Source organism: Schistocerca gregaria, chromosome 6, assembly GCF_023897955.1.
Source record: "Schistocerca gregaria isolate iqSchGreg1 chromosome 6, iqSchGreg1.2, whole genome shotgun sequence".
Classification (NCBI taxonomy): domain Eukaryota; kingdom Metazoa; phylum Arthropoda; class Insecta; order Orthoptera; family Acrididae; genus Schistocerca; species Schistocerca gregaria.
In genome coordinates, this window is record NC_064925.1 from 346,462,895 (window position 1) to 346,490,097 (window position 27,203).

At 39.2% G+C, this 27,203-nt stretch overlaps 1 protein-coding gene across 3 annotated transcripts in view; it reads right to left on the bottom strand.

Annotated features, from left to right (window-relative positions):
- LOC126279105 (uncharacterized) overlaps positions 1-27,203 on the bottom strand; it is a 183,224-nt gene that overhangs the window by 12,684 nt on the left and 143,337 nt on the right. For all 3 annotated transcript variants that reach the window (XM_049979585.1, XM_049979584.1, XM_049979586.1), the window contains 3 exons: positions 12,908-13,193; positions 357-579; positions 49-231 (listed from right to left, as the gene is read on the bottom strand). In XM_049979585.1, coding sequence (XP_049835542.1) covers positions 49-231; positions 357-579; positions 12,908-13,193 — 692 coding nt within the window. The remainder of the gene's footprint in view (positions 1-48; positions 232-356; positions 580-12,907; positions 13,194-27,203) is intronic.

Below are 27,203 nucleotides of genomic sequence, written 5' to 3' on the forward strand. Positions count from 1 at the left end.
TTTATTGCTTTTTGAAAGGGACAGATGTGTTGATGACTAACTACAAACCTGACACTTTCACCAGATCCAGCACTTTAGACATTTCGCTGAAATTCTGTATAAGTGTCTTTTGGGCAGCTATACTTTCCAAGAAATCATCTGGAAATTTGAATGGTAGACCAAAAACAGGAGCATCTGCATCCTTTCTGGGCACTGTGAGAATCCGAGTGTATTTGTCAGCAATGAGTTTACCTGAAATATGCCATATAATGGTTTCAGACTTTTAAAATTTGGTTGTCTTTGAACACTAATTTAATTGCAACAAACAGAAAAATGAGACATCACTGTTACTACTTGCAAACAAACACTCCAATTACCTTCAGAAAGGAGAACATTCAGAAGGCAGAGTATAGTAATATTCCCTTTCACAGCCTCTTGAGGTACCACACATGTTGAGAGAACTTTAATAATCACATATGATGAATGATCTCTGGCACAATTAGTTACATTGAGAGAAGTATCTGTGCAGTAAAACAGGTTTTCATGTACATAAATTAGCTTAATTATTGCTGAACACCTTTCTTGCATATCCTCAGTCATCTAAAAACAAAAATACATTATATGCTTGCTATTAAAACATTGCTGTACATAAATAATGTTCAATACAACACCATATAATCGCTATACAGTGACACTCATTCATCCTCACACGTAAGTTCTGCTTCAGAAATTAAAATTAAGAAGTTGGAATGGGAGTGGGGATGGGAGGTGTTGGATGATGAAGGAGCACAAGGGACTACAAATTTAAGGCAAGAAGCCAGTAGGCAAAATGAAGCAAAGAATAATGAATGCGTGTAACCAATGACATCTGAATGCCAGAGTGTGTATGTATTACTACAATGTGAACAATGTCAAGACTTTGAGGAATTTGCTGTACTACTCTGCGAACATCAAACATATGTAGCGTAATCATAAAGTTTTAATCATTATCCATCAAAAAAGAAATTATTTAATTAATTTTTTAACAATATTGTGAAAAGGATAGACTGCTACTCATTGTAAAAGTGACACGATGAGTTGCAAGTAGACACAACGGAAAGAATGTTCCACATTAAGATTTTGGACAAAATCTTCCTTAGAATGGAAAAAGAGAAACACACATAATACAAGCAAGCACATCTCACCCCGATGAGGCCGGAGATAGTGGCTACGTGTGCATGCAGTGTGCTTGCTCGTGTGAATATGTGGCCGGAGATAGCCATCATGTATTGTGTGGTGTACCTGTGTGTGTGTGTGTGTGTGTGTGTGTGTGTGTGTGTGTGTTTCTCTTTTCCTTTCCGAAGAAGGCTTTGTCTGAAAGCTCAGTGTGTAACAGTCTTTTCATTGTGCCTGTCTGCAACTCAAAATGTCATCTACACAGTGAGTAGCAATCTATCTTTTTCACAATACTGTTGATATTCCAACCTGGACTTCCCATTTTCTCGTTTTAATTAGTTTACTGTTGTTTGCAGGTACATATCTGCAGTTGTGTTACACACGGAAATCCTTGTTCCATAGTACACCACTAGAGAAGACAAAACAAAATGGCGCAATCCCAATTTAAAGTGTAGTACAGTGCAGTAATTCAATTCTCATATTTTAAGGGGATCAGCTGTTTCAACTATTCATGTTGAGTTGGTGCAAATGCACTGAAACAATGCACCATAATACAATGCAGTGATAAAGTGGTGCTGTTGATTCCAGTGTGATCAAAAATACCTGAATTATGAAGAACATAGTGGTCATGGATCAGTTTTCAACAATATCCATGGCATTCTGAACAGAGCAATGATTGCCACCCACTGGATTCCATGACGGTTCACAGTGTCAACAACTGATGATATTATTATTATTATTATTATTATTATTATTATTACATTTGTTGCTTCCCTAAATTATCAATTGGTATCATGAACCATGGACCTTGCCATTGGTGGGGAAGCTTGCGTGCCTCAGCGATACAGATAGCCATACCGTGGGTGCAACCACAATGGAGGGGTATCTGTTGAGAGGCCAGACAAATGTGTGGTTCCTGAAGAGGGGCAGCAGCCTTTTTAGTAGTTGCAAGGGCAACAGTCTGGATGATTGAATGATCTGGCCTTTTAACACTATCCAAAACAGCCTTGCTGTGCTGGTACTGCAAACAGCTGAAAGCAAGGGGGAAACTACAGCCGTAACTTTTCCTGAGGGCATGCAGCTTTACTGTATGGTTAAATGATGAATGGTGTCCTCTTGGGTAAAATATTCCGGAGGTAAAATAGTCCCCCGTTCGGATCTCCAGGCAGGGACTACACAAGAGGACATCATTATCAGGAGAAAGAAAACTGGCATTCTATGGATCGGAGCGTGGAATGTGAGATCCCTTTATTGTGCAGGTAGGTTAGAAAATTTAAAAAGGGAAATGGATAGGTTAAAGTTAGATATAGTGGGAATTAGTTAAGTTCGGTGGCAGGAGGAACAAGACTTTTGGTCAAGCGAATACAGGGTTATAAATACAAAATCAAATAGGGGTAATGCAGGAGTAGGTTTAATAACAAATAAAAAAATAGGAGTGCAGGTAAGCTACTACAAACAGCATAGTGAACACATTATTGTGGCCATGATAGACACGAAGCCCATGCCTACTACAGTAGTACAAGTTTATACTCCAACTAGCTCTGCAGATGACGAAGAAAATGAAGAAATGTATGATGATATAAAAGAAAAAGAAATTATTCAGATAGTGAAGGGAGACCAAAATTTAATAGTCATGGGTGACTGGAATTCGGTAGTAAGAAAAAGGGAGAGAAGGAAACATAGTAGGTGAATATGGATTGGGGGTAAGAAATGAAAGAGGAAGCCGCCTGGTAGAATATTGCACATAGCACAACTTAATCATAGCTAACACTTGGTTCAAGAATCATAAAAGAAAGCTGTATACATGGAAGAAGCCTGGGGATACTGACAGGTTTCGGATAGATTATATAATTGTAATACAGAGATTTAGGAACCCGGTTTTAAATTGTAAGACATTTCCCGGGGCAGATGTGGACTCTGACCACAATCTATTGGTTATGAGCTGTAGATTAAAACTGAAGAAACTGCAAAAAGGCGGGAATTTAAGGAGAGGGGACCTGGATAAACTGAAAGAACCAGGGGTTGTACAGAGTTTCAGGGAGAGCATAAGGGAACAATTGCCAGGAATGGGGGAAAGAAATACAGTAGAAGAAGAATGGGTAGCTTTGACAGATGAAGTAGTGAAGGCAGCAGAGGATCAAGTAGGTAAAAAGACGAGGGATAGTAGAAATCTTTGGGTAACAGAAGAAATATTGAATTTAATTGATGAAAAGAGAAAATATAAAAATGCAGTAAGTGAAGCAGGCAAAAAGGAATACAAACATCTGAAAAATGAGATTGACAGTAAGTGCAAAATGGCCAAGCAGGGGTAGCTAGAGGACAAATGTAAGGATGTAAAAGCTTATCTCACTAGGGGTAAATTGGATAATGCCTACAGAAAACTTAAAGAGACCTTTGGAGAAAAGAGAACCACTTGTATGAATATCAAGAGCTCAGATGGAAACCCAGTTCCAAGCAATGAAGGGAAACCAGAAAGGTGGAAGGAGTATATAGAGTGTCCGTACAAGGGCGATGTACTTGAGGACAATATTATGGAAATGGAAGAGGATGTAGATGAAGATGAAATAGGAGATATGATACTGCATGAAGAGTTTGACAGAGCACTGAAAGACCTAAGTCAAAACAAGGCCCCAGGAGTAGACAACATTCCATTAGAACTACTGACAGGCTTGGGAGAGCCAGTCCTGACAAAACTCTACCATCTGGTGAGCCAGATGTATGAGACAGGCGAAATACCCTCAGACTTCAAGAAGAATGTAATAATTCCAATCCCAAAGAAAGCAGGTGTTGACAGATGTGAAAATTACCGAACTATCAGTTTAATAAGTCACAGCTGCAAAATACTAACACGAATTCTTTACAGACGAATGGAAAAACTAGTAGAAGCTGACCTTGGGGAAAATCAGTATGGATTCCATAGAAATATTGGAACACAAGAGGCAATACTGACCCTACAACTTGTTTTAGAAGCTAGATTAAGGAAAGGCAAACCTACATTTCTAGTATTTGTAGACTTAGAGAAAGCTTTTGACAATGTTGACTGGAATACTTTCTTTCAAATTCTGAAGGTGGCAGGGGTATAAGACAAGGAGTGAAAGGCTATTTACAATTTGTACAGGAACCAGATGGCAGTTTAAGAGTCGAGGGGCATGAAAGGGAAGCAATGGTTGGGAAGGGAGTGAGACAGGGTTGTAGCCTCTCCCCGATGTTATTCAATCTGTATATAGAGCAAGCAATACAGGAAAGAAAAGAAAAATTCAGAGTAGATACTAAAATTCATGGAGAAGTAATAAAGACTTTGAGGTTCACTGATGACATTGTAATTCCGTCAGAGACAGCAAAGGACTTGGAAGAGCAGTTGAACGGAATGGATAGTGTCTTGAAAGGAGGATTTAAGATGAACATCAACAAAAGCAAAACGAGGATAATGGAATGTAGATGAAATAAGTCGAGTGATGCTGAGGGAATTAAATTAGGAAATCAGACACTTAAAGTAGTAAAGGAATTTTGCTATTTGGGGAGCGAAATAACTGAAGATGGTCGAAGTAGAGAGGATATAAAATGTAGATTGGCAATGGCAAGGAAAGCATTTCTGAAGAAGAGAAATTTGTTAACATCGAGTACAGATTTGAGTGTCAGGAAGTTGTTTCTGAAAGTATTTGTATGGAGTGTAGCCATGTATGGAAGTGAAATATGGATGATAAATAGTTTAGAGAAGAAGAGAATAGAAGCTTTTGAAATGTGGTGCTACAGACGAATGAAGAAGATTGGATGGGTAGATCACATAACTAATGAGGAGGTATTGAATAGGATTTGAGAGAAGAGAAGTTTGTGGCACAACTTGACTAGAAGAAGGGATTGGTTGATAGGACATGTTCTGAGGCATCAAGGGACCACCAATTTAATATTGGAGGCCAGCGTGGAGGATAAAAATCGTAGAGGGAGACCAAGAGATGAATACACTAAGCAGATTCAGAAGGATGTAGGTTGCAATAGGCACTGGGAGATGTGAGAAGCTTGCACAGGATAGAGTAGCATGGAGAGCTGCATCAAACCAGTCTCAGGACTGAAGACCACAACAACAACAACAACAACAACAACAACATCATCATCATAAGCCAGTCGCAGTTTTTCACTGAACAGCTATCGTAAAATAGTCAGTCAAGAATAAAAAAATGAGAGAGAGAGAGAGAGAGAGAGATCACAACAGACAAGTGTGGAAATTGCAACAGAATAGTGAGAAAAGGCTGGCAGGATGTTTTCATGCTGGATACTGTGAAGCAACTAGCTTGTATCAAGATGTACCTAGCTTTACCACTGCAGCAGTTGTACCTATCGCTCCACAATTCACAATTACAGAGAAAGAGCAGCTAATCTTTAAACTAAAAGCTGATCTAACTGTGGCAAAAGCAAATAAGAACTACAGTAAAATTAGAAAAAATGTAGATGACTGGACTGTGGTAAACACTACCAGATCAGGCAAGGAGTTCAAGAGATACTGTAAAGTCTCAAATCTTGAATCTAGACATCTCCAACAGCTTCATTGCTCTGGAAACTGTGCACAAAGGTCTGCAGGCAATGCGAGGAGTTCAGGAAAACACTAACAAGACAGAGGAACAAGTGCAAGACAAGGTAATAATAAATAATACTAATAATGTAATATTAGGGTTAAAGAGACCATGAAGGTCCTCCTCCTAGCAAATAGTCATGGGAGGGGAAATGTCTGAATTAGTACAGAAATCTTCGGCTTGTGAATATGAAGTAATAAGTATTTTAAGACAAGTGCAGGACCCAGCGATATCAGCAGTGATTTAAAATCTCTGGGGAAAGATACCTGTAAAGATTATTAAGTGATTATTGGAAGTGCTGGGCACTGAGGGTGGCATTTGGCATTAGTGGACATGGTCTTCACACAAATGTGAAAAGTTTGCACACTCTGAACAAATATGCAAGCCCAGATGGAGCTTTCTGTTGAATGCACAGCTTCAAGAGTTGCTCAACAGAGTGGGTTGACCACACAAGGGTATGACTGATGTGTTCCTCCTCACACTGTGATACCCACACAGCATGTCTTGCATCTGAAGATTTGTGGAAATAGGTTACTTGCACAATTAAGTTCCAGAAAAATTCAGTGTAACTAGGGCACTGTGATTCACATTTATAATAAGCCCTGTTAAGGGTAAATGTTTCCAAATCACAGATCAACTGAACAATTCTACACATAATATCTTTCCTTCTCATCCTGTACAGTATGTCTCCTCCGACCCTTGGTTCTGGGTGACTTGCCCAAAATCTAAGCCTTTTCCTAGACCTCTCCAGTCCTTTTCCTTCTCTTCTTTTTTCCCCTTCAACCCTTCTGCCTGAAGGAGGAGCCACTGGCTCTGAAAGCTTGCCAATTACAACAGCCTTTTATGCGTGTGTTCTGCCGCCGCTTGTTGAGTAGATTTTTTATCTATCCAATTAAATAATTTTGTCAATAACTGATTGTTTTCATTGTTATGTATAAAACATGGTTCTATTAGACTTGCTCAGACAGGATTTCAATACTTCATCATCAGCCTTCATTTTTACCGTATTGTGTCAAAGAGATCACAAAAACTGTGGTGTCACTGCCAGACACCACACTTGCTAGGTGGTAGCCTTTAAATCGGTCGCGGGCCATTAGTACACGTTAGACCCACGTGTCGCCACTATCAGTGAATTGCAGACCGAGTGCCACCACACGGCAGGTCTAGTTTAGAGAGACTCCCTAACACTCGCCCTAGTTGCACAGCTGACTTTGCTAGCGATGGTTCACTGTTTACATACGCTCTCATTTCCAGAGACGACAGTTTAGCATAGCCTTCAGCTACGTCATTTGCTACAACCTAGTAAGGCGCCATATTCAGTTACTATAGTTACTTCAAGAATGTATTCTGAACAGATAATATTGTGAATCATGTACCGTCAATAGCAATGTTCATCATTAATGGATTAAAGTTAAGTATCAAAGTAATTATGTCCGCTTTCTGAATTCTCATTCCTTGTCATGTTCCAGACCTCACGTCAGTTCTTCCCTCTTCACGCCAGCCTGCGTGAACTAAAACGCATGCATTTCGGCCTCCACTCGTAACATGGTGTTGGCTCTTCTGCTAACACACACACACACACACACACACACACACACACACACACACACACACACACACACAAAAGATCATAAAAAGCAGTAAATCTTCTGGTTGTGGTATCTCAGCAAGTACTAAGGACTTGCATTGACTTGGTAGCAACCCCTTTCAATTACTTCACAATCAGTTCACAAGTCAAACTGTACTTCCTGAATGACTGAAGTATGCAGCACCGGCACCCATTCATAAAAGTAGAGAAAAGCAAAACTCTAATTTTAGACCCCTCTTCCTCCTTCGAAATTTTTTGAGAGGCTAGCTTCTAACATACTATCTCAGAAACTTTTCAAAAATAACCTTTAGGAAAATGCTCTATTTGTCTTCCATAAAGGCTTTTCTAATCGAAAAGCAATGTATGATTTCACTAACTCAATTCTAGTACAAGTACACACAAGATTACCTATTTGGTATTTCTGTGACCTTAACAAGGCCTTTCATTGTGAAGATCACAACAGTCTATTAGGAAAACTTCACTAATTGTGGGACACCTTCTAATACCATGTTGGACCTCTTTTGCCAAGCATAGTGCAGCAACTCAATGTGATATGGACTCAACAAGTTGTTGCAAGTCACCTGCAGAAATATTGAGCCATGTTGCCTCCATAGCCATTCATAATTGTGAAAGTGTTGCCAGTGCGGGATTTTGTGCTCAAACTGACCTCTTGATATGCCCCATAAACATTCAATGGGATTCACATTGGGTAACCTGGGTGGCCAAATCATTGACTCAAATTGTACAGAATATTCTTCAGACCAATCATGAACAATTGTGGCTTGGTAACATGGCACACTGTCAGCCATAAAAATTCTATCATTGTCCCGGAACATAGAGTCTACGAATGACCATTTCCAGTCAATGATCAGTTCAGTTTGATCATAGGACCCGGTCCATTACATATAACTGCTGCCCATGTCATTGTGGAGCCATCACCATCTTGCACAGTGCCTTGTTGACAATATGGGCCCATGGCTTTGTGGGATCTACGTCACACTCAAAGCCTTCCATCAGCTCTTAACAACTAAAATAAGGACTCATTTGAAAAGGCCATGGTTTTCCATTTGTCTAGTGTCCAATCAATGTGGTCACAAGCCCAGGAGAGGCACTGCTGGTGATGTGCTGTTAGGAAAGGCACTCACATGAGTTACGCGCTGCCACAGCCCAAAAATGCAAAATTTCGCGTCACTGTTCTAACAGTTATGTCCATTGTACGTCCCACATTTGATTTTTGTGGTTATTTTATGCAGCATTGCTTGTCTGTTAGCAATGACAACTATACGCAAAGGCCACTGCTCTCCGTCATTAAGTGAAGGCCATCAGCCACTGCACTATCCATGGTAATGCCAGAGTTTAGTATTCTCGGCATACTCTTGACACTGTGGATCTCAGAATACTGAATTACCTAACGCCCGGCACATCTGGTGCCAACTATCATTCCCTGTTCGAAGGCTGCTAATTACTGTCATCTGACCATAATCACAACAGAAACTGAAACTTCCTGGCAGATTAAAACTGTGTGCCCGACCGAGACTCGAACTCGGGACCTTTGCCTTTCGCAGGCAAGTGCTCTACCATCTGAGCTACCGAAGCACGACTCATGCCCGGTACCCACAGCTTTACTTCTGCCAGTATCCGTCTCCTACCTTCCAAACTTTACAGAAGCTCTCCTGCGAACCTTGCAGAACTAGCACTCCTGAAAGAAAGGAGAGCACTTGCCAGCGAAAGGCAAAGGTCCCGAGTATAGTATGAGTAAAAAAAAGATAGCAAATCCAATAGCAGAAATTGCTTATCATATCGTGATAGCCACCCCACCTCAAAATAAATAAATAAATAAATAAATAAATAAAAAGAAGAAGAAGAGGAGGAGGAAGAAGAAGAAGAAGAAGAGTAGGTTAGGACTAGGAATTACAGAGTACTTTCCTAATATACATAGAGTAATCACTCCAAGTGTGGCATGAATTTTTCACTGCATTAAACAGTACAGGAATTTGACAAAAATATGGAAACACTGTGAGAAATGCATGCTTCAACACAAATTTGGATGCTAGCCAAGACTGCAGATTGCACTCTTGTACTTGACCATAAATGGCACATGTCCCATGTCCTCAATATGCTGCAAGGGTCAGTCACTGTCAGAAAAGTGTTCTGCCTAGTTGTGAGTGCATTATGCTGGAGTTGTTTATGCAGTCCTAAAGCATCAACTGCACACCGATCAGCAAACCACCATGAAACAGCATCGAGAAGGCGCTGACCCACGTGCCAAAAGAAAGAGTGGGCAGTGCCACACTTTCAGGAAGACAGAGTTCAGCATCCCTTGTCAATGCTGATTTAACCAGTAACCCACTGCTGGTCAGGCCCAGTTCAGTCGCAGACTTCAAGAGTGTCAGTACTGAGAAATAGAAAGGTGTTACTTAGCCTGCGTTTTGTGAGTAGTAATAGTGAGTAATGCAATTGTATGTAGGAGGCACAGGAAGCACATTGTGTTTATTTTCTTTTTAGAAATAAAGTGGTATATTACTCAGCATGTGATATGTACAGATCACTTTGGATTCCTTCCACCGGCCATTACAGCTTCTCTTCTTTCTTGTTTGTTTTGGAGCTGACTCCTACAGTAGTCAACACAACACTAAGTGAATTTTAATGTGGGCAAATTGTCACTGCTTGTATGGTGGGTGCTCTCATAACCAAGGTAACAGAAGCATTTGGTGTTTCAAGAGGTATCATATCGTAGATTTATACCCCATACAGGCAAAGTAGAAAGACATAATCCACTAAGTCATAATATGGATGAAAGTGTATATTGAATGATCACCAGAGACAGTCATTGAAGAGGATTGGGACAAAAACTAAGATGATGACAGATGCAAAAGTCACTGCTCTCGTGAACCCCGTCAGCATAAGAACAATGCAAAGGTAGCTACATAAGCAGGGAATTACAGGGTGAATTGGAATTTCAAAACCACTCATCAATGATGAAAATGTCCAAATGATGCCAAAGCCATAAAACTGGACTATGGAGCAATAATCAGATGGGACCTGGTTAAACAGAAAGAACCAGACTTTGTAGAGAGTTTCAGATAGAGCATTAGGGAATGATTGACAAGAGCATGGGAAAGAAATACAGTGGAAGAAGAATGGGTGGCTTTGAGAGATTAAATAGTGAAGGCAGCAGAGGATCAAGTAGGTTAAAAGACGAGGGCCAGTACAAATCCTTGGGTAACAGAAGAGAAATTGAATTTAACTCATGAAAGGAGAATATATAGAAATGCAGTAAATGAAGCAGGCGAAAGGGAGTACAAACGTTTCAGAAACGAGATCTAAAGGAAATGCAAAATGGCTAAGTAGGGATGGTTAGAGGTCAGATGTAGGCATATGTCCCTAGGGGTAAGATAGATACAGCCTACAGGAATATTACAGACACCTTTGGAGAAAAGAGAGCCACCTGTTAGGTGGAAGGAGTATGTAGAGGGTCTGTACAAGGGAGATGTACTTGAGTGCAATATTATGGAAATGGAAGGGGATGTAGATGAAGATGAAATGGGAGATACGATACTGCGTGAAGAATTTGACAGAGCAATGAAAGACCTAGTCAAAACAAGGCCCCAGGAGTAGACAACATTCCATTGGAACTACTGATAGCCTTGGGAGAGCCAGCCATGATAAAATGCCACCATCTGGTGAGCAAGATGTATGAGACAGGTGAAAAACCCTCACACTTCTAGAAGAATATAATAATTCTTACCACAAAAGTTGAAAGATGTGAAAATTACTGAACTATCAGTTTAATAAGTCATGGCAGCAAAATGCTAACACAAATTCTTTACAGGTCAATGGAAAACATGGTAGAAGCCAGGGAAGATCAGCTTGGATTCTGCAGAAATGTTGGAACATGCAAGGCAATACTGACCCTACGACTTATCTTAGAAGATAGATTAAGGAAAAGCTAATCTATATTTATAGCATTTGTAGACTTGGAGAAAGCTTTTGACAATGTTGACTGGAACACTCTCTTTCAAATTCTGATGGTCGCAGGGGTCAAATACAGGGAGCAAAAGGCTGCTTACAATTTGTACAAAAACCAGGTAGCAGTTATAAGAGTCAAGAGACATGAAAGGGAAGCATTGGTTGAGAAGGGACACAGGGTTGTAGCTTATCCCCGATGTTATTCAATCTGTATATTGAACACGCAGTAAAGGAAACAAAAGAAAAATTTGGAGTAGGAATTAAAATTCATGGAGAAACAATATAAACTTTGATGTTTGCCGATGACATTGTAATTATGTCAGTGACACATGAATGGAATGGACAATGTCTTGAAAGGAGGATGTGAGATGAACACCAACAAAAGCAAAACGAGGATAATGGAATGTAGTCGAATTAAGTCGGGTGATGCTGAGGGAATCAGATTAGGAAATGAGACAAAGTAGTTGATGAGTTTTGCTATTGGGGAGCAAAATAACTGATGATGGCCGAAGTAGAGAGGATATAAAATGTAGACTGGCAATGGCAAGAGAAGCATTTCTAAAGAAGAGAAATTTGTTAACATCACTTATAGATTTAATTGTCAGGATGTCTTTTCTGAAAGTATTTGCACGAAGTGTAGGCATGTATGGAAGTGAAACCTGGACAATAAATAGTTTAGACAAGAAGAGAATAGAAGTGTTCAAAATGTGGTGCTACAGAAAAATGCTGAAGATTAGATGGGTAGATCACGTAACTGATGAGGAGATACTGAACAGAATTGGGGAGAAGAGGAATTTGTGGTACAACTTGACTAGAAGGGATCGGTTGGTAGAACACATTTTGAAGCACATCAAAAGTTCACCAATTTAGTATTGGAGGGAAGCATGGGGGATAAAAATGGTACAGGGAGACCAAGAGATGAATACACTGAGCAGATTCAGAAGGATGTGGGTTGCAATAGTTACTTGCACAGGATAGAGTAGCGTGGAGAGTTGCATCAAACAAGTCTCTGGACTCAAAACCACAGCAACATTGGTGAAATATCTTTAAATGTAAAATGTTTAGACTACAAATAACTGTGGTATACTCTTTACTAAAGATTCAGAGAAAAATGGAACTGTAGAGATTCTAATTATGTACAGTGCAGAAGGGAGTAGGTAAAAAAGCATTTTATTGCTTCACATATTGAAGATATACGTGAACTGTGTGCTACTGAACTACAAAAAGGGTTACACAGAAATCATTATTATGAACTCTTACAGTTCCTTGTAAAATTTGTCACAGGAGACACTGACAAGAAATTAATACTATGATTTTCTGGTGTGGTGCAGACAACAAGGAAAATGGCAAGTGCAATTCATTGCTACTATGTTCTAATTTAATTGTGTGTGGACAATGAAAAGATTTAAGAGACATTTCAACGTCCATGGCAATGATTTATATGAAACCGTGGTTCTTTTGCAACACAGCTGTCAAAGATTCTCAATATTAAATGCGTTTTTTCCCTATCTGCACAGACAACAAATAAGAATAATGGGTGACTTCTGCAGAAAATCATATTCTTCTTTTATGTATTTCTAATCTGGAACACTCTGAAGACAAATAAATTATTAGTATTATAATACATAGTATCTGAAATACAACTAACTTTTCTTAGGATGTCAGTAATATACTGAAAGCTATCCACAAGAAGGCTTATTGTTTCTGTTTCCATGGAAGTACAGCTCCACTCCTCAGATAAAGGTGAAAAAGTATATAGTATTGACTGGTTGTTGGTAGTATCTCTACCAATATTCAAACTTCCATTGTCATCTGTATTAGCATCAGTCTCAAACCTTATAGTTAATTCTGGTGTCTGGCCATTCGTTTTACAAAATAGTTTACAGAATGATGGTGTTTTTCTCACATGCATTAAAGTCCACAATCCTGAAGACCTTTAAAAACAAAAACAAAAACAAAAAAAAATTAGCAAATGGGAGAATTTTGTAACAAAGTACGTATAATTTTAACACAGTAGCTTAGAATTATTTTACAGACACAAGAAAATGTAATAATGTGAGTACACATTTTAAAATTATCAGAATAACAACCATACAACTGGTTCAAAATTTATGATAATTTATTAATTTGTATTGGAAGAATGACAGGAAACATATTTTTCTTCATAAATTCAACCCATTCTCCTTTGGATGTGCAGGGCTACAGAACCCTCTTCCCAGAACACAATAAGGAATCACTGTGAACAAGCAATAACACCAACAAACTTGCAACCAGTATCTTGCCTAACGTGTGCTGCTGTGTAAATCTTCAACTGTGTTGTGACAAGGACATAATCGAACAATTTGTCCTGCTCACAGGATCTAATGTTTGAAAGAGTTGTGTTCTGCACCACAGTGACCAACATATATTTAACTATATTAATTACATTCTTGAAATTAAGAATATGTACTGCTCCCTTAAGGATTTAAACCAAAAAGACAAGATTGATGATAGAATCTTCATCTTATCATGCAGCACACAATTTTCTGTATCAAGCCAACACTCAGGTACTGAAGATTCCTGCACAAAAGGTTGGTATGCATCTCACTGCTTCTGAACTGCAGGTCAAGTGCCACTAACGAACAGCTTACAAGCTCTAGCATTTACTCACATCTCAATGTACTGGTAACAAACATATCCAATGTGAACACTGGTAGTAGCCGTTTTCTTGCAGTACTGAAGCCTCAACAAAGGTTGTGCCATTTACACACTGAAATATCATGACAAACCCAAAAATTATAAATGTTAAGATGATTTTAATATCTGTAATTATACAGACGTGGAGGCTTTGATTCAAATTTTCTTGCACTATCACTAAATACTACCTCAAATTTTTGCATATTTTAAGTGTTCTGTTAAAAATTAGAAGTTTATACACCAGTACCTAAGTCTTACATCAAATGCAATTTATGACAGGACTACACATAAGTTATCATTAGCTGGGAAGTGGAGCAACTTGTAAGTATAATAGTATCTGAACTGACCCAACAAAACATTTTCAACAGAAACATTTTCATTGTGCCCACAACAAAGTATGCACTATGGGCTTCTTCCTGTAGGCCATGTTGATAAGACAGTGACAAACACAAGTGATGCACCCAATATGTATTCCAATGTGTACAGATCAGGCATGTCTGCTGGTCAAGACACCAATGTGATGTCACTATAATGCTCCTTAAACTGACCTTGTAACACAATAGTTATCCTGCTACAAGACATCATTACCCTAGGGGGAGATTTCAAGCATGAAGTGATGCAGATGGTCCACAATAATGTTCATATAGTTCACTGCTGTCATGATGCCTTTGATTACCACCACAGATCACAGATCCCATGAAGTCCAACTCAATGTATCCCATAGCATAAATCTGTCCTCAGTGGCCTGCATCTGTGGCATGGTGCATGTTTCGTGCTGCCATTCCCCTGGATGATGGCATATAAGGACCCAACCAAACACCTGATGTAATAACAAAAGCGATTCATTCAACAGGTGACATGTTTCTGCTGATCCACAGTGAAAACGTGGTGACGATGTATCCACTGCAATCATGACTGACAAAGTCGTTGGGTCAAAACAAGAACACACCGGTGTTGTATGATGTGGAACTCAATTTTTAACAATGGCCTTTGAATGGTGTGCTGCAAAACAATTGTGCATGCACCAGCATTGTACTCTGTTCTCAGGTCTCCCTCAGATCGCTGCCTATCCTGGGTTACACAGTGGGGGATCCTCTGACCTCTAATTTTTGTGATGAGATATGGTCGTTCAATACTATATGATCTATTCATTATTTCACCATCCTTCAACCACTTTCCATAGGAGCTCACGACAGTAGTATGCCAACAGGAGACCAGCTGCCCATTTCAGAGACTTGTTTCCAGCCGGAGTGCCGCAACAATGTGCCCTTTGTCAGAACCTCCTATATCAGCAGTTTTCTGCATTTGAGGCCCATATCTTCACTATAATTACTGCCCATTTGTCTCTGTTCAGCTCATATTCATTCCTTACCATGTCACTTGCCAGAGCACCACCAGGGGGCATTCAATCTTGCAGTGGGCTGTGGTCATAATGTTTTGGTTCATCAGTGTATGTGTATTTTGTACATACCGATAAAATTTTTCAATATGCATTTTTATTACAGGAAGAGATAAAGACACAACAAGAAGTGCTGGATATCATAATCATCATACTATCTGTCTTTTGACATCCACAGTTAGATAAAGATATCTAGATCTTACCATGCATTATAGTCTTGAGCTATAAGCATCCAAGTTTGTCCTGCATATATTTCATTGTCATATAATCACATTCCATTAGTGTCGCTTTCAATCTAGAGTGATGGTTTCCACCATCTTAAAGTATGCTTTTACCTCACAGCAGATAGAAGCTTCACATCTACTAGCTGTTATTCCCATAAAGCTACTTTTACTATGAAGAATAACTGGCTATGTACTCTGGACACAGTCTTAATTTATCGGCCAGACTACAATTAAAACTCGGTTTACAATTCAGATAACAACTTAGTTGTTTCCCAATGACATCTTGTCTGTCAGGTTTCTGTTGTCTGACTCTTCTATTTTTTATGTTCTACATTCTTAGATCTGTATTAATGACACCATGGTGCAATGCATGGTACTGCAGAATCCGAGCGACTACTTGTTATGGTTGAAACTCATCAAATGGATGTCTTTTGCTGCCATGACTCCCCAGGAACATCTCAAACATAAAAATTCAATCCCAACTGACACAGAATCATCTCAGTACCTTAACTAACAATAACAGTGCTGCTTAAACTCAGCTGAATGCCTGTTATGAATGATTTCAATCATACTCTCTGCTAAGGATGCAAGCGTTTCACAAAACCAGTGAAATATTAACTAATTTATATGTACCCTTACACTGGCAAAGAACTTCCTTAGGTTCTCTACTATTTAATCAACTTACCTGAATGTCCTTTCCAATTCCATTCATCATAACTGAAGTCATTACTAAGTCAGCCCACTACACTCTGTTTCCTGATAAATTTGTTTATTTTTCTTGTCTCTCCAAGTAATTCTCAAATGTATTTCCACATTGTTCTCTGATTAGCCCTCAGTTTTTTTAATGGTTTTTCATATAAATAGCCACATCTCACTGCCAACAGTGAAAACTGACACTACACACTGATCACGGCCTTCTCTTTTTAGATACGTTTTGGAAACTTTAGTTTTGAACTACTGACTTTACCAAAAACACTCAAAAAAGAGAGAGATAAAGAGAGAGATAAAGAGATAGATAGATAGATAGATAGATAGATAGATAGAGAGAGAGAGAGAGAGAGAGAGAGAGAGGCTTTTTCACTCTTCATTTTCATTTCTTTTTTTGTCTATCCAGTCATCACTTTCAACTGCTTTAAATGCAAAATTCATTCATGAACTGAACTTCATTGTTCATATGCACTATATTCTTTTTGATGTACGCTATTCTCTTTTTGATATGTTGGTCACACTTTATTTTAATTACAATTTATTTTCAAACTTGTTCTATCAAGCTTTTCCATTTATTGTTGGCATTTCTCTGCACTTGAAGCAAACACTACAAAATCATCAACAAAATGCGTGTTTCAGATGTTCCATTAACGTATATTCCTTTATCATTTTCCCAGTTTAAGGGTCTGAATACTTCAAGCACGGATGAGAAAAGTTTTGGTGACACAAAATTTCATTGCCTGGGCCCTCTTTGAGTACAAAGTACCTCATTATTTTGAGGAAGCAATTGAACCTCTATTTAGTATCCCCACCAGTCGACACTTTGATGCAAAGCAGAAGAACTAGCATGAGTAGCACATTGGTCTAGTGTGGACAACTGGCACAGGGTACACACACCATGCATTGTATGGAGAGACTTGCTGATGGAAGGGTTTACCTGCAGGAGACAGCAACCTGCATGAGCAATTTTAATGCTGAGTCCAACCACAGCGGACCTCATCTTACGCCTCATGCTGTATGCCATTTCTGTGTGCTCAGTTGTTAGCTGCTCACAACTGCCATGTGTTGTGTTTATCCCTCTGCACATCTCTATGTGGCTTTGGACTTTCTGCTTCTTCATAGATTGACTAGCACAGTGAGTTTACATTTTCTCCTGGGGGATTCTATTGCACAATTTATTGAGCCATCGTCAACCATACAGTACCTTGTGCTGACAATGTTGTTCAGGGGCATTGTCATGCTTGGGCAGATACTAAACACTGCATTATTCCTCACAGATTGTAGGTGCAGATTTTGATGAAAGTGGCTCACATGCTTCCTCACTATCTATGAATCCCAGACAAAGTGGTAATTCATGCTTTATGCTTAATATTATAATTTTATTCAGTAGTTTCAAGTGTTGTATTATATAAACTTCTAAAGCCAGGGTGTTCCTTTGCTTAATTAAAATCTGATTTTTTTTCTTTCTTTGTAGTTTAGAGATACTTTTAGTGAACATCCTTTATTAGGGAAGGTATACTGATAGGTCTACAGTTTTTATGACTTTTCTGTCGTCTTTCTTTTCAAGTACACAAACATTCTGCAAACAATTTTCAAGCTTCCTTTATATTACTTAGCTTTTAAATTTACGCATTTTTACTGAAACACAATTATCTCCTTGGCACCTTCCCATTCTTCAAACTTTGTATGACTTAGTACATCTGCCTTGGCATGTTATTATTTTCATTTCAACAATCTCGGCCTCAGCTTCATTGCTTTAGCAGTAGAAAATTTAAATATGTCTTGGAATTCTTCTAAAGTTTCCTCTTTATTGCTATTGCAGTATCATTTGACATCTTAACTGATGAAATATGAAGTTATCCAAAGATAAATTTCTGTTTTGTTTTATTCACTGTTTTCAACTGTTTCCTTCTATTTTCTCACAGCCTCTCAAAGGTGGCTACAAATAGTTTTATAACTATCATTTTCCTCGTGGCTATGCTTACATGCGTGTCATATATAATGCTCACATCTCTCCTTCTCCTCCCCCCTCACTGCCCATCACCTCCTCGCCTCCCTATCTGCCCATCTCACCAACCCACCTCTCTCTTTCTATCCCCCCCCCCTCTATTCATTTCTTTCCTCACCCTTTGTCTATCTTTACATCTCCTCCTGCTCCCTCTTTCCCTATCCACCCCCTCTACCTATCCATCCCCTCCTCTCTCCCCCCCCCTCTCTCTCTATCTGTCTGTCTGTAAATTCCTTGCCTCCGAATCTGTCCATCTCATTGTCCTCTTCTATCTGTCCTTCTCCAACCCTATTTCTGTCCATCTTTTTCTCAGCCCTCCCTCTTTGTCCATCTACTCCCCCAACCTCTGTTTACATCCCCTCCTGCCACTCTGTCTCCTTACACATTCCCTCCTCCCCCCCCCCCCCCCCATTCTCTCCCTATCCATCCCCTCGTGCCCCCTTCTCTCTCCATCTCAACCTTCCCTCAGGCATGTCCAACAGATGTGTAGCCCCTGTGAAAGAGGTTGAGAAAGCAGGCTAGTACTACTCCCACAACACACCTCTCGTGCAGCACAACCTAGATGCCAAGGGCTTGTAAACTATTTTTTGTCCCATACCGTGTAGGGTGCTATGCACTGCTGACCGATAAAACAGGCATATACTACTCCAACATAACACGCCTGTTGTGCTGGGCAGCCTACACTTTGGGTATGGAAAAACCATTCATTGCCCCTGATGTGTAGGTTGTTCTGCAAAGCAGGTCGATAAGGCACAGGTCAATGCTATCCCCACACAACACACCTGCCGTGCTGGGCAGCAAATACGCCAGGGGCTTCAACACGTCTCTTGCCCGTGCCTCCTTAGGAGTTTGTGTGCCAAATTTGGTCCACTTGGGTCCAGGGTCCTGGGAGGAGTTCCCAGACATACATAAATATTCTCAGCTTTGTATATATTAAGAGAAATATCAGACATAATTGCTGGCCAGTAGGTAGCTTGAGGAGGAGAAATGTTTAATACTGTCAATAGACACACAATACTTATAAGTAAAAGTGATGAAAGTATCCCAGCTTTCAAAACTGTTACTTCCTTCCTTGGAGAGAAGAGAGGGTTAGAGTGGGGAAGGATAAAAAGGTAAAACAAGTTGGCAATTCTGTCTCATAATTATTAATTTTCACATCTGAATTTTTCTTTGATATGATTACAAATAGTTTTGTTTAACTTAGCATCATTTGAGTTTAATGTTGCTTGTCACTCTCATCATATCTTCAACAGCAACAACATTGCATTTGATATTTTGCTTTCTTTTGTTCTGTCCATGTATGCAGTAATAAATAAAATTTATTTCACCTTTATTTCCATTTGGCCCTTCTCAAAACCATTTTCTGTTTCTTTTCTTTTGAATGAATTTGTTAAGGACATATTTGTAGTTCATCTCCTCAAATTTTATTAATGTTTGACCTCTGTCACAAGTGATATCACACCCAAAGTTCCCCCAATGAGTATCTATCTCTAGTTTTTGTCTAAATTGTATTTAGAGTGTACTGATCATCGTGTGTTAGGATTTGTTGTCGTTTATCAGCTTCTGTAATTCTCCATAGAAGTCTTCTACAACTTCATCAGAAAGTCAGCATACTGGTGCATAGAATCAAATCATTTCTTTAGAACCTCTTCCTTGTATTTTCAAATAAGTCTACTGTTTGAGATTCTTTCCACATTTGTAATATCATCTACAATATTCTTATTGACAACAAAACTTACACTGAATTTCCTCCATGTTCCATTATATTGTAAAGCATGTGACCAAATTATATTCTGTCTGGCCTGACCCCATTTCAGTGACAAAACTATATCCCATTTGAGCTTATTTAATTCATCTTTCCACTAACCCATCTCCGAATTCTGGAGTTCTGCAGTTTCGTGTCCCTAAATACAAAGCAGCACAAACAGTTGGTTTTCCAAAACCCATGTTACTGTCTATTTTGCCGAACTTTGCATAGCAAGATAAGGGTGCAGAAATAGCTGGGAATACCCATATTCTAAAGTCATTGGCTGAATTACCAGATCACTACCTCCAAGTTTATTTTGACCAGTGTGGGAAACCTGCAAACCTGCATCTCGCAGTGTAGTCCAAGATACACTATCTCCCAGGACTTGAAGAAATTGACAATACACAGGTACAGCAATAAAACTTGACAGAGCTATGCAGATCACATGCAAGAATATTTCTTAATTTTCCAGCCAATACCACTGTTTAATACAGAAGATAGCAACATATTTACCCTCAGCATGCTGTCTACAGAGTTGGTTGGTGAGCAGCCAACCCACATTTGGTCTCCATAATGAAAACCCTCAATACTGATACTTTATTGGCACTGGCAGTGGCATGGCGTGGTGTGAACGTCTGAACTGGGCATCAAAATCTACCTTAGTACTATGACATTCTTATTAATCACCTTTTTCTGCCTACTGAAAACTTGCTAGTAACATAAAATAATGTAATTTGCTGCTGCAAATCCTTAGCAACTGAATAGGCCAGTCCAGTTTTATGACCATTAAAGACACTCAGATTTGTGTAATTATTTATTTATGTTAGACACAACCAACACTGGTAATTGAACATGTCTGGTAATGAAGCAGTGACTTCCTTACTTTACCCAGAAAAATACACAGTAATGTATTTCAAGCCATGAGTTTCACACTGTAACACTCTATTTAATTCTTTCTGATTAGAGGTAACAAAAAATAAGAAGAATGGAGTAAACTGTGTTATGCACTCTTCCTCCACCTTTGCTGGCCCATCCTCACCAGCTTTGCACCTGAATGAACTAAACTTCACAATGCACATGCAACCTCTACCTGCTCACCTGATAAGTTCTGTCAAATATTTCAAGACTTTCAAGATACATACATACATACTCCTGTCAGAGATCTAGCTCAAAACAAGTATTCCCACAAGTTCAGTAAATCTAGAAGGCTACATCTTTCTAAGACATGAGAGATCTACCCAATGAAGGGGTGGAGTAGGAATTGTGATGAAGCAAGCTGGGCTCTCTTTACTTCCTCTCTTGTTTTGCAATCTGCCTCCTTAAATTCATTTTTACCTAAATACCATTAACATGCATGAGTATAATATTTAGTTTCATGAAAGAGAACGGTTGGTGCCCTCAGTCTTAAGGTATATAGCACCAGGCCTAATTTTGTACTCAGTTTTATGTATGTATGTAATTTCCTAATTTATTTTGACCATTCCTACTTAATGCCTTTGTTACAGAGTGAAATCAGTAATTCTTTCATGACATAGATTCTATTGTTGACTTATAAACAAATATAAATTCTGTGCTAATTACAAACATTTGGAAGAAGAACACTAGGATTCTTAAAGTATTTATTTGGGTCTATTTGGAACATATTAGCAAAGCCAGCCCTTAATTAGTTCCAAAATAATTAAAGGTTCATCAAAAGTAGTGTTTGTACAACTACATCTCTTACTATCATTATTTAAACAAATAATTTGGCCTAACCCTTGCAGTAGAAGGAATGGTTAAAAACAAGGAATTTTTCGATGTATTCAGTTAATTGAATGAGTTATGTTTTAACTGTAATTTCTGTAACTTAAACATCAGACAATGTGTAGTTTCAGTGCCTATTATTGTGAGGATATATAAAGGGTCGATTTTTAGTACCGAGGCAGACAGTCCATGGCCAATTTTCAGACGGAATTATGTATTGGTTAGAGCAACAACATTGCATCAACTTACCAGTGGAATAAGTATAACACAAATAGGCAATGTGTTAGAACAATTAATAACAATGTCTGTTTAATTTATTTGCAAAAATAGTGTCACATGTGCCATATTACTCACAAGGACTGTGAACTGTATGGTTACGTTTTTATTGCTCATAGATGCTATACAGCAAACTACTGTAACAGTATGCTGATGTTGCCTGCAACCTATTAATGAGACTTATCAACATTTACCAATAGTGAACTGGCAACATAATTGTGTAATATTGAGGGTTGTGAACAGTGGAAGTATATATATATATATACACACAATGGTACTCTTTGCCTTTAAATATGTCTGCTTGTGTCTGTGTATATATGGATGGATATATGTGTGTGTGTGTGTGTGTGTGTGTGTGTGTGTGTGTGTGTGTGTGTGTGTGTGCACACGAGTATATACCTATCCTTTTTTCCCCCTAAGGTAAGTCTTTCTGCTCCCGGGATTGGAATGACTCCTTACCCTCTCCCTTAAAACCCACATCCTTTCATCTTTCCTTTTCCTTCCCTCTTTCCTGACGAAGCAGCCGCCGGTTGCGAAAGCTCGAAATTCTGTGTGTGTGTTTGTGTGTTTTATTTATTGTGCCTATCTACCGGTGCTTTCCCGCTTGGTAAGTCTTGGAATCTTTGTTTTCAATATATATATATATTTCATGGAGACACCAACTGGTGTCTTTTGCGAATGTCATAGCATTTTTTTTCAAGCTTAGTACAGTCATATATACATAGGGTCGCTCAGAGGAAGCCTTCTTGGTTACTTGGTTACCCAAGCCTGCCAACGCAAAGTTTGGTACAGATTTATTGATGACATCTTCATGATCTGGACTCACAGTGAAGAACAACTCCAGAATTTCCTCTCCAGCCTCAACTCCTTTGGTTCCATCAGATTCACCTGGTCCTACTCCAAATCCCATGCCACTTTCCTTGACATTGACCTCCATCTGTCCAATGGCCAGCTTCACACATCTGTCCACATCAAACCCACCAACAAGCAACAGTACCTCCATTATGACAGCTGCCACCCATTCCATATCAAACGGTCCCTTCCCTACAGCCTAGGCCTTCGTGGCAAACGAATCTGCTCCAGTCCTGAATCCCTGGACCATTACACCAACAACCTGAAAACAGCTTTCGCATCCCGCAACTACCCTCCAGACCTGGTACAGAAGCAGATAACCAGAGCCACTTCCTCATCCCCTCAAACCCAGAACCTCTCACAGAAGAACCCCAAAAGTGCCCCACTTGTGACAGGATACTTCCCGGGACTGGATCAGACTCTGAATGTGGCTCTCCAGCAGGGATACGACTTCCTAAAATCCTGCCCCGAAATGAGATCCATCCTTCATGAAATCCTCCCCACTCCACCAAGAGTGTCTTTCCGCCATCCACCTAACCTTCGTAACCTCTCGCTTCATCCCTATGGAATCCCCAAACCACCTTCCCCACCCTCTGGCTCCTACCCTTGCAACCGCCCCCGGTGTAAAACCTGTCCTATGCACCCTCCCACCGCCACCTACTCCAGTCCTGTAACCCGGAAGGTGTACACGATCAAAGGCAGAGCCACGTGTGAAAGCACCCACGTGATTTACCAACTGACCTGCCTACACTGTGACGCTTTCTATGTGGGAATGACCAGCAACAAACTGTCCATTCGCATGAATGGACACAGGCAGACAGTGTTTGTTGGTAATGAGGCTCACCCTGTGGCTAAACATGCCTTGGTGCACGGCCAGCACATCTTGGTACAGTGTTACACCGTCCGAGTTATCTGGATACTTCCCACCAACACCAACCTATCCGAACTCCGGAGATGGGAACTTACCCTTCAATATATCCTCTCTTCTCGTTATCCACCAGGCCTCAGTCTCCACTAATTTCAAGTTGCCGCCACTCATACCTCACCTGTCTTTCAACAACAGCTTTGCCTCCTCACTTCCGCCTCGACTTACATCTCTGCCCTTACTCTTTGCCTTTAAATATGTCTGCTTGTGTCTGTGTATGTATGGATGGATATGAGTGTGTGTGTGTGTGCGCGAGTAAATACCTATCCTTTTTTTCCCCCTAAGATAAGTCTTTCCGCTCCCGGGATTGGAATGAATCCTTACCCTCTCCCTTAAAACACACATCCTTTCATCTTTCCTTTTCTTTCCCTCTTTCCTGACGAAGCAGCCAGAGCTCGGTAATCTGTTGTACCATATTTGACCACTAATGCATGGACTATGGTCTGTTGTTTTTAATTTTGTTCTTTGTCTGTAGTAGCAGTCTTTATTTCTTGTATTATAGACATGCATATCAGAGCACTTTGTTGCTTTGTTTTGATGTGTCACAAAAAATATAATTAATTTGTAAAGATACAGTGAGTAGACTGTGAGGTATTTATGATGAACAAAGATTTCTGTGCATGAATCTCTATACCCTAATCCATGGATAATTCTGATTGCTCTTTTCTGTAGGGTTCATATTCTGTTCATATGTATGTCGGCAGCACAACCCCATATCTCTATCCCATAATTAATCTGTGCAAAAATGGTTCCATAATAAATTGTTTTTAATGTCTGATGTGGAACTACTTTTATAACTGGCTGATTAGATGTAATGAACTGCTGATTTTATTGCATAAAAATTTGATATGGTTTACCCATCTTAGATTTTCATCTAAATGAATACCTAGAAATCTGCAGCCTTCTGTGTCCACTACTTCAATTCCGCCTATGTTACTGATAGAGGTTTGGTGTGAGTTTGTAAGTTTAAATGGCAATAACTGAGATTTACTGACATTAACTTTCAAACCTTGACCTTGGAAGTAAGTAGTTATTTGACGTAGTCCCTCAGTTGCTACCAACATTAACTTATCATTTTGTTTACCAAGAAATAACAGTGAGGTATCGTCTGCATAGGTTACCAATTGTGAGTTGATAGGTTGCTCTATATCATTTATGTACACTAGGAAAAGGAAAGGGCCCAAAATTGAGCCCTGGGGTACACCTTGTGTGACTGTCCCATATTTGGACTGGAAATTAATGATCTGATTATTGATTTTGTAAGTCAGCTTTGTACACTGCTTGCGGTTAAATAAATATGTAGCCAGCAATTGCATGGATGCAGCATTTACATTGTATGACTCAAGTTTACTTAAAAGTAACTCATGGTTTACCGAGTCAAAGGCTTTAGTAAGGTCTAGAAATATGCCAGCTGTTTGCATTCCTTGATCAAGGGCACCATATGTTTTGTGAAGAAATTCCATAATTGCTGTGATAGTACTATGATCTTTTCGGAATCCATGTTGTGTCTCTGTTAGGAACTTATTTTTCGAGTAATAGTCACTAAGTTGTGTCAGCAGCACAACTTCAAATACTTCGCTGAAGACAGGTATTAATGATATGGGCCTGAAATTTGAAACCTCTTCCTTGGATCCTTTTTTATGCACTGGTTTAACTGTGCTCCATTTCAATACATTTGTAAATGTGTGTTCTCTGATACTGCAGTTAACCAGGTGGGTGATTATTTTAACTAATTCCTTATTACATTTTTTAATCACAATACTACTCAAACCATCCCATCCAGATAAGAACTTATTCTTTAGGTTATTTATTATCCTGCCTATTTCTTTTTCACTTACTTGTTTGAATTCAAAAGGTGGCTCTTCAAAGGGGCAGAGCTTTACCTCACTACTCACAATTGTGTTATTAACTGGACTAACAGCTGCTGATATAAAGTATTTATTGAAAACATTGCAGACTTTATTAGGGTCTTTAATTGTGTTTCCTCCGTGTCTTATATTTACAATTTCAGTTTCTAGCTTCGGTGTGGCATTGCGAAATTGATTTACAATTCTCCATGAGGTCTTGGCTATATTGTCTGATTGAGTTATTTCACTGCTGTATATATTTTCTTAGATTTGAAAGCTCTTTCTTAAAGATTTTCTTGGCTTCGTTGTACTTGGCCTTAAAAACCTGCACGTTTGTTGACTTGTGTAACACATCCAGGTCCTGGATGTTTTGCCTGAGTTTTATCATATTTGCTGGAAGTATCAGTCTGTTGGTTTTTGCGCTTTGGTTATGGGTGAACACACTTTGTATTTTCTTAACAGGGCAGCATCTGTCAAAGTGTCTTAGCATAGTATCATAGAATTTGGCCCATTTGTTTTCAGATCCTTCAGTCTGCTAAACCAGATCCCAGTCCTCTGTAGCTAATTTATTTCTTAGGGCAAGGATGCTACCCTCTTTTAGGATTCTTTTATTTTCGATAACTTTTGCCATTTTTGGTATGCTTGTGTTTACATACTCTACAAGCTGGCATTTGTGGTCAGAGTAGTGAAAATCCATATTCCAGCACCTAACACTGTCTTTAATATGTTTACATAGTATAACGTAATCAATTCTGCTAGATGTGGACTTTGTTACCCTGGTATCACTATTTACTACATTTATGAGATTATATGAGTTAAGAGTATCTATCAACCTCATATGACACAAACTGGAAGATTTTGCCTCAATATTCAGATCACCAAGTATAGTTGGGTCACTGAGACCACAACGTCCCACTACTCTACTAAATATGTCTATGAAGCTAACTACATCAGCCTTTGGTGGATGATAAATCCAAATAACTTTATGTTTTCTCATAACCTCTCTACACTCTTTGGTGTGGACTTCAATGCCTGTCACTTCAATCAAGCCTTCTTTGTTGTACTGATCTAGATAGTTTATTTTCTTGTACTCGAGATTCTCACTAATGTATACTGCCACACCACCACCCTTATGTTGCTGTCTACAATAACTATTTGCTAAGGAGTAGCCCTCTAGTTTACAGTAAATAATTTCATCAGATTTTAATCCATGCTCAGTTAACACTACTGTATGAGGTGACTGTTCATTTACAAAAACCTGTCATATATTAAGCTTATTTCTAAGGTACTGTATGTGTAAGTGCACGAGCCTTAGTGGTATTTTTAACTGGTCACTCTGATTATCTTCCTTTAAAATGCAGGCTCACTTACATAAGTTCTGGATCCAAGCATTAAAAGTGTTCCTGTTCTTTGGCGATCTTGCATTTCTCGATCTACTACCCAACCTGGCTTCTGTCTGTCTAGTTGTCAAGGTAGCTGTTGAGGTGCCTTCTTGCTCCGTACAGTCCGAGGAGTTGCCGAACTGCCTGGTGTTGCAGT